This window comes from Molossus molossus, unplaced genomic scaffold (genome assembly GCF_014108415.1).
Source record: "Molossus molossus isolate mMolMol1 unplaced genomic scaffold, mMolMol1.p scaffold_m16_p_5, whole genome shotgun sequence".
Taxonomy (NCBI): domain Eukaryota; kingdom Metazoa; phylum Chordata; class Mammalia; order Chiroptera; family Molossidae; genus Molossus; species Molossus molossus.
The window spans coordinates 108,906,335-108,914,845 of NW_023425388.1; the positions used below are offsets into that span (position 1 = coordinate 108,906,335).

At 47.1% G+C, this 8,511-nt stretch overlaps 1 protein-coding gene across 1 annotated transcript in view; it reads right to left on the reverse strand.

Moving 5' to 3' along the window:
• SLC9A9 (solute carrier family 9 member A9) overlaps nucleotides 1–8,177 on the reverse strand; it is a 595,026-nt gene extending 586,849 nt beyond the window's left edge. Inside the window, exon 1 of the mRNA XM_036243492.1 lies at nucleotides 7,881–8,177. Within this exon, the coding sequence (XP_036099385.1) occupies nucleotides 7,881–8,055 (175 nt within the window). The 5' untranslated portion in view covers nucleotides 8,056–8,177. The remainder of the gene's footprint in view (nucleotides 1–7,880) is intronic.
• Between the last annotated feature and the right edge of the window lie 334 nt (nucleotides 8,178–8,511).

Here is an 8,511-nt window from a genome sequence, read left to right on the forward strand (position 1 = left end):
GGGGTGTCCAACATTCATCCCTATCCTTACTGCAGGACAACACACACATGCACACATGCATGCATACAAACATGCACAGACACGACGCACACAACATACAAGAACACACACACACACACATGTCACAAGACTTGGGATTCCTAGCACAGCATTATGCACAACTGCTCTAGAAAGGATCTCAGCCACCAACTTGTACATGATGGAACACTTCCTTGCAACCCTTCTAAGGAGTTTCCGGAGGAAACATAGAGCTCTCTAACTAGATACCTACTGTCTACACCGAAGGGTGTCTTGCTTTATAATGTTTACACAACAGTCTATTTTTTCTCGAACCAGAGTTGGAAACATCACAAAGTATTGTAAATAGTGAAACAGGGAGGGGCTGTCCAACAAACAGAGATTACCACCCAAACCCCTCTTCATCACAGGAGGGTAATAGAGTGAGAAGGAGAAAAGATAGGGGAAGTAGAGAAGAGAAAACTAGGAACTGTGTGTTCAATTTCATTTCCCCAGTGAGGTAGCTCTCAAACCCAAGTGCATCAGAACCCTCTGGAAGGTTGTTAAAATGCAGGTTGCTAGCCTCCAGTCATTTCTGACCCAGTAGGTCTGTGTCGGGCCTACATAGTTGCATTTCTAATATGTTCAGGGGTGGTCCTGATGCTGCTGGTCCGGGGGCCACACAGGAGGGGCACCATCCTGTGAGACAGGAGTTCCTACCGATATGTGCACCGTGCTAGTCTAGGAAGACCGGGAAACCCATGCCGTCACAGGGTAATGCACGCAGGTTCTCAAAAGCTTGGAGAGCCCAGAAGTGTAATTAATGGATCTACCTTCAGTCTCTTCCAAAAACTCAGTTCAATGAAACCAACCTAGGATGGAAGCTTATGCTGCATGGTCCACATGAATAAGACTCTTCAGCTCAAACTGGTTACAGCACCACCCACACCCATCTGACAACCACGGGCACTGAAACCCAGAATGACTGTGGACTTGCGACCCTGCTCCCTGGGCACTGGGGTGGTGCTCCCACAGGCGCCGCATCGCTCACCCTGGGACCTTTCACCCGGACTGGCAGGGATGTGTTCCCACTGGCTTCCCCGTGCCGGGCTTCTGCTATGGGCAGCTGGACCTCTCTGAAGCTTCGAGGTGAAAGAAACCCTAACTACCCACCTCCTCTCCCGAGTCCTGACCTCCTGGGAGAGTCACCTATCACCAGCCGACACTGAGGACAGGACGACTGTGGCTCACATGTGGAGAGCTTGCTTTCCACCGGTCTCTCTGCCAGCTCCTCTGCACAGCCTCGGCCCGGCCGCACATCCCTGACCTCCTGTCCTCACGCAAACTGAGGATCACGGTGCACACTTGGCACAGAGCGGTGAGGATTAGCAATCCTGTGGGCAGTTATTAGATAGCGCAACCTCTTTCTTCTGGAAACTTCTCAAAGTACTGGCACCTGGCAGAAAGAACAGGGGTTTGTGGTCCTGGGTTGGAAGCTTGGCCCAGCCGGTTATCAGAGAGTTACTTCTAGTCTCCGATGATCGGCTTCCTCATCGGTGACACGGAAGTGATAGTCCTCCCCCCAACACACACGCACCCACAAACAGCCGGGTCTGTGGCACGGGAGGCTGCACACAGCCACACTGCCGAAGTCGGAGTCCAGCCGGGCACTTAGATCTGTGACCTTAGGCAAGTTCCTTCATCTTTTGGTGCCTCAGTTTCCCCACATAAAATGGTTGTGAGGAGTCAATGAGTTAACACATGTAAAGTACTATGACAGCATAGCTCACGCCGTCAATGCTATTCGTTAGCTATTATTATTATTCACTATTTTGGTATAATAGATATTTAGCAAACATTAGTTCTTCATGTTCTCCATTTTACTAACCATGTAATTTGAGTTAATTTGGATTATCATCATCTCTGTAAATGGTTTGACTCATAAATCCATCATCTCCATGAGCAGAGTCCCCGGAGCGGGGACCCTCGGAGGCCCCACAGTGCTTTGCCAGACGGGCTTCCTCCCTGGCTCCCAGGATGCCCAACACAGCCAAACACACAGGAGGAGAGTTTCTTAAAATTAACTTTTCAAAACCCACAGAGGGACGTGTGCTGGACTCTTCCACGAGCCTACCCCGCTTAGGCTGCCCCGTCACAGCTCGGAAATCCCTGCGCTGGTCCCGAGGCTCCTTCAGATCAGCCTCTCTGTGCCGAAAGGGGGAGCACGCTGAGCTCCTCGGGCTCTGAGCCCTGACTGCTTCCCTGCAGAGCCCTTCACAGTGAACCCGTCACTCTGGTCCTCAGGTGGCAGCCACCCGCCAAGCCCCGGCCGGCGGCAGCCCTCGCTCCGGGCTGTGCTCCGCGCCGCTGAGAAAGGCCGCAGCACTCACTGACTCACTGCAGAACCGGAGCTCGACCAGAACCGAGCGGCGCAACACCAGCCAACATCCCGTCTGGGGAGCGGCCTGAGCGGCCTGTGCCCACGGGGTTCGGGCGGAAAGCGGTCTGGGCTGGGGCGGCTTAGACGTCTGGGCTAAAGCCAGTCTTGGTCTGAATTCTGCAAGACTTTGACAGGGAGCTTAGCGATATCTATTTCTTTTCCTCCTCTTTTTACAGATGAAAGTAAAGCCAGAGGTTAATGCACTTGCACAAAGCAATGCATCTAACTACAGAAAAAATAATTCATCAGGATTAAAAACTGAAATGCCCAAGAGAGGATCAAGTGCGTTCTCCATGAAGCCTGCCACACTTGAACAAGTAACACACCCGCAGGGCCTGCCAGGCGGGGGCAGGGCAGGAAGGGCTGCCAGCCTGTCCTGGGGCCGGCAGGCAGGGAGGACGGGCTAAACTGGGGCAGAAAGAAGTGGGTCAGCAGGGCATCGGCACTCTGTCTGTGTCCGACAAGCCAGCTTTGTCCTGAGGAGTCTCCCAGCAGGACCAAGATGAAGTGGATGCCTGACGATTTTTTAAGATCGCTTTTAGAACCTTGCTGATTTCACTGGGCAACGGCGTTTCCTTGAAATCTTCAGAAGCGTGCCGCTGAGTGAACTAAATTGGCCCTGTCACACTGGGAAGTATACTCTTCAGAATCAGACCTAATTTAATAGTTTAATATGACATAGGTTAATAAATTAAAAATCTAAACTTTGTGGCTTGAAATTTCACTTCTGCCCACTCAATAAGGAGCAAATCGTCCAGTGGATTCGAGGCTGTGCTACGTAGTGTAGGCCCTGGAGCAAAGGGAGGATTCTAAGAGGTGCGCGTCGCTCCGGCCCTGAGCCCAGAGCCCGGCCCTCGAGTGCAGGCATTGGGGGTATTCCGTGAAGTACGGCCCGGTGACGGGTAATGGAACTCCCCTGCCGTCAGGAAACGTGGCGATTGTCCCTTCCCGAGCAGCCGGGCGGCAGGGAATGCCGGCCTTAAGTGAGCAGTGCTGAGTGCACCAGCTGCTGTCAATCAATACCGGGACCATTAATAGTCATTTCGGCTTTTAGTCCAATTTAAATGAATATCACCATGGCATATATTTTAAGCAGTTATGGCCTCTAATCCTCCCATTTTGAAAGAACAAGAGCCAGCCATGAGACACAATTATCCATTACTGCTCCTGGTGAGGCAAAACTTTTGTTAGAATGCTGTCACTAACTTTTAAAAGCATCCCGTGGCCCTTAATACCAAGAGAAAAGCTATTTTCCATATAGTGGATTGTTTGTATTTGGACTAGCAGATTTAGCAAAGAACAGAGCCAAGTCAAACAATACATACCAGGGTGGGCACAGGTGGGTTTACTGTGCCCCTGTGACATTCTTCGGAGTCAGTAGAGCTATTGTGATCATTATAACCTGCATGTCTTTTTTTTTTCTTTTTAAAATATGTTTTTAATGATTTTTTAGAGAGAGAGATAAAAACATCGATGTGAGAGAGAAACATCCATCGGCTGCCTCCTGGACACCCCCCGGTGGAGTTTGAGCCCAGAAGCCAGACAAGTGCCCTGACCAGGAATCCAACCGGGACCTCTCGGTCCAGGGGACAACACTCCATCCCCTGAACCACAGCTGTAGACATACTTTTGCCCACCCCTGTATGTTAACAACTTGGAAATTGTCTCTAACAATAAGTTAAAAAGCAGTTAAATGTATGTCTGATCCCTTTTTGTCTCATATTACTTTAACTGCTCATTTCCTAAGGCCCTGCCCCTAGAATGATTTGATTGGATTATCTAGTATGCTGATAAAATGTATCAACATCTCTTATATCTTCTAAAGGATATTTGAAACATATCAACAAATACCCGCAGAAAGGAAGATGACAGACTGGGCTGAGGTATTCCAGGAAATTCGGTGTTTCAGAAAAATAGCTATGGTCTCAATGCAGAGGAACATGACACATTATACCAAAAGCTGATGAAAGCAAGGCAGTATCCGGCCCACAGAGGAACTGTTAGCCAACTTCATTGCTAAGCAGTAGCACAGGGTCACAAAGTCGTAGATGTTTCATTACAAGTATGTCCACCTGTAGGATGGAGCGGACTGAGGGACAGTTAACTCTAGATAGTCATCTCCTTTAAAAAATGTTGAAGTTTAAATTGTTGTTTCTTCCCTTCCCCTTGGTGATCATCATAGCCCTGCAGGACTTCAGCAGAACCATGAGTTCCTTCCTGGAGGATCAAGGGGTTCTTGAGATGACATGGAGGGACCTGGAAAGTATTATGCTAAGCGAAATAAGCCAATTAGAGAAAGACAAATACCACATGATCTGACTTATTTGTGGTATAATGAACAAAACAGACCCACAGACATAGCAAAGAGTATGGTTCAGATTGACAACCCTCAGAGGATGGGGTGGGGAGGAGGGATGAGATGCACCAAAGAACTTATATGCACGTATGCGTAACCAATGGACATAGACAACAATGCTGGGGTGGAGGTGGTCGGGAGGAGGGAGTCTAGGGAGGAAAGAGGAGAAACATCTGTAACAAAAATAAATTAATAAAAATTGCAAAGAAAACAAAACAGAAAAAGATAAAGGGGTTCATATGGTCTTATTCTGCTATTTTACTCCTGTACTTCCTAGAAAATGGACTCTCTCTGACCAATCCTGAAAGCATCAACAATATGAGCAAACATCTGGGTGCACAGACACCTCCTCTCTCCAGATGATCCCTGAGTAAACGGACTCAGTTAAAATACCTGTGTCATCTCTCAGAGATGGAGGTTGAATCCCAGCTCAGTGGGTAATAATTACATAACCTTCACCTCTATAAGTCTTTGTTTTCTCTCCTGTGAAATGAGGATGTTGGACTTATGCTTTCTAAGGCTACTTCCCAATCTGTGAATTTCAAATTCACTTATAGCTACGAGCAATGTGTTCACTTGGCGTCCCTTTCCCCTTGTCATTTAAAAGTGTTTATTAGACAGTCCCATCTTGTTCCTCGGCTGTGGTTTCAGACTCTTTGTTATGTCACTGATAGAAAGTCCCTAATAAGCACTGAGTTATAACATTTAGATCATCGCTAAAGAAGAAATATGAGAAGTCACTAATGCTATCCATATGGACTATTTTCTGAGACTATCAGTGGGAGCTCATTTAAGATGAACATGAACATTATTACATACATGGATGAGTAAAAGCACATGCACCCTGACACGAGGGGCTACTCAGTTTGGGGGAAGTTAATTCACTTCTTTGAGAGTCAGTGTCTCCCCGTATAATGATAGGACTGGAGGAGATAACCTCTAAGATCCCCTTAAATTCCAACAACTGTAATTCGATGCCAACAAAAACACCAAACAACATTAAATTCAAGTCTTTTCATTGACTAATACAGCTCAAGATAATTGAAGAATAATCAAAATGCTATTCATGGAAGAGTAATGTCTTCTCAATTTTTGTTCCATTACACTGTTTCAGAAATTGTTTTCAGTAATAATTTTTGCATAAAATGTAAAAAGATAAAAGTCAGACGGCTCAACTTAATCTTCCTCGCATAAACTTAAAGCCTAAACTGCCTTATCAATACCAATCTACAGAAATGTTATTTCAACTACAGTGCAATGTGCTAGCATGTTATCACTTCAACTGCAACTTGAAAGTATTTCATGGAGTTTTGGGGATTAAAGGTAATCCGAAAAATTTCAGGTTCAAAACAAAAGTTACATTTATTTATTTTGAGTACAAAGTATATTTTAATTTTAATAAGTGACTAAATTTAACCAAAAGTTTTACACTACAGTATCTCTGTCATAGATAAGCTGAAATTGGTAAATGAGTCATAGTTCATTCAAACTCAGGGCTGAAGAAATCTTTCCCTCTGATAAAGATTTGTAATTTTGAAAACTGTATTGTTTTGCTAAACCACACAGAGCCCTTTAATTTAGTGTCTAGAATTACATTGTTTCTGGCTTCTCAAATTACATCCCATATCCTCATTGATTATTTATTAGACAAGTCGAGAGAAAGATCCTGGTGCATTGATGATGGAGAAGGGCAAGTGCCCAGAGCTCGGGCTAGCCATCTGACAACATGACTTCCTTTCTGTTCGACTCTCTCTCCCACCTGACTGTGGTTTTCCCCTTCAAGGGAGAGTTTTGTTGTGTGATTTATGACCCTCAATACAAAGAAATTAAACTCCACTCTGAATGGTTCAGTACGCCAGTCTCCTGAAGGGAATTACACTGCTCAGCCGGAACTTTCCGCCTCCCACTCGGGTCTCACAGTGGGATCCAGTTAAGGCGTGGCATTTCTTACCGTCGCCAGTCCTTACTGTGCATCATTATCATCCGGGCATCTCTGGGTTAGCATATGAAATGCGCATCCGACCCTGAACCTCAGTGACATTACAGGCTTCAGAACTTTCAAAATGATGGAAGCAAAATATAGTAAAAGTACATTTTTTGCTATGAATTATAGCAATACTTCACTTGTTTTCATTGTGTTCAACGCTCCTACCCATTATCAGGCTGAGATAAAAGTGGTGAACTATTTCATCAATAAAATCAGCTTTTAAACCTCTGGCGCCTTGGATTTTATTTTAACAGTTCAGGGTACAGCCTGGGTAATCTCGCTTTATTCTAAAAGGAATGACACTGTAAATTACACAGGAACACAACACTTGGAGAGTTTAGCATGTTAAACACATGCATTTCCACACCTCTCCCCTCCAATAAAAGACACATAGCAAGTAACACTAATAATGACGATAATTACAAATTAGAAAACCTGAAATCAGGCTAAGAAATAGAAAGCCCTGCATAGAGAAATTCTTGCAGTACTCATATCCGTTGCTCGTACAATTAAAATGGACTTGGACACAATCATTGCCGTAGTGGGGTGGGGCGGGCTTCTGCAAGCTTTCTTCCTGAAAACTAGCCGACTTCAGGGGGTTTACTTTAGACATTGTTGTGATGTTAAGTCTAGAACCTTCCAATGCCCGCGGGTCCCTCCTGTGACTGCAGACATCCTTCCCTGGACTATCATTACAAAGGGCTCCAGGTCTGACTCCGCCCAGCGCAGTGGCCCCACATCTGTCAACAGACTCGCCATGTGCCGCCGAGAACAGGGCTGTGCCATTTACAGGGTGACAAGGCCACTCTGGGTAGCTCACCTGCAGAGATGAGCGCTCATCATGCTGCAGCACCTCCGGCCAGCTAAGGACTGTCTGCAGTGCCAGCCACTGAGCACGAGCTAAGGACTGTCTGCAGTGCCAGCACCTGAGCACGAGCTAAGGACTGTCTGCAGTGCCAGCCACTGAGCACGAGCTAAGGACTGTCTGCAGTGCCAGCCACTGAGCACGAGCTAAGGACTGTCTGCAGTGCCAGCCACTGAGCAGGAGTGTCCCGGTTCCCAAGCAACAAGTTCCCATCGGCCGCAGGGTCTGCACTCACCGTACACCATCGCGCCTCCGGTCTCGTGCAAGAAGCGAAAGCGGTGGTTTTTAAACAACCAGATGGTCAGAATGGTGAGGATGAGCAGAAAATTGAAGACGAGCAGCTCCACGGCCCCCTGGTGCTGGAACTGGTCCCCGGCCGCCCCTGCCGGGAGCCCGTGCTGGCTGTCCATCCCGCGGGCTCGGGTCCTGGCCACCGCCAGGGGCTGCAGGGTCGGGTTTCCGAGGACAGCGCTGCCCGGGCTTTCAGAGTAAACACTGCCACTTAAGTTGCCACTTGGTGAGCCTTTTGCTGGCTCCCTATTCACACGGCTTCTAGTTACAACTTCCTGTTTCTGCCTTAAAGCAGCCCCGTCGCTTTTCAAACCAGTGCGTTTCTGAGCAGCTCTCAGCGGCTTAAAGTAATTCACTCCAGGGAATGACCTTCCACACGGGACTCACCTTTGATCTTCTTGGTTCGGACACCTCTCCCTTAGCTGCATAGCTGATGAACTGTAGAGAAATAATAGAACAGATCACCTTACATCAGCAGCATTTTCTGGGTTCAAAAAAGCCAATTCCTGAATTACAACCTCACTCACAGGCGAGGCTGTTGCTCTGAAACCGAAGCCTACCAGTGTGATGGGATT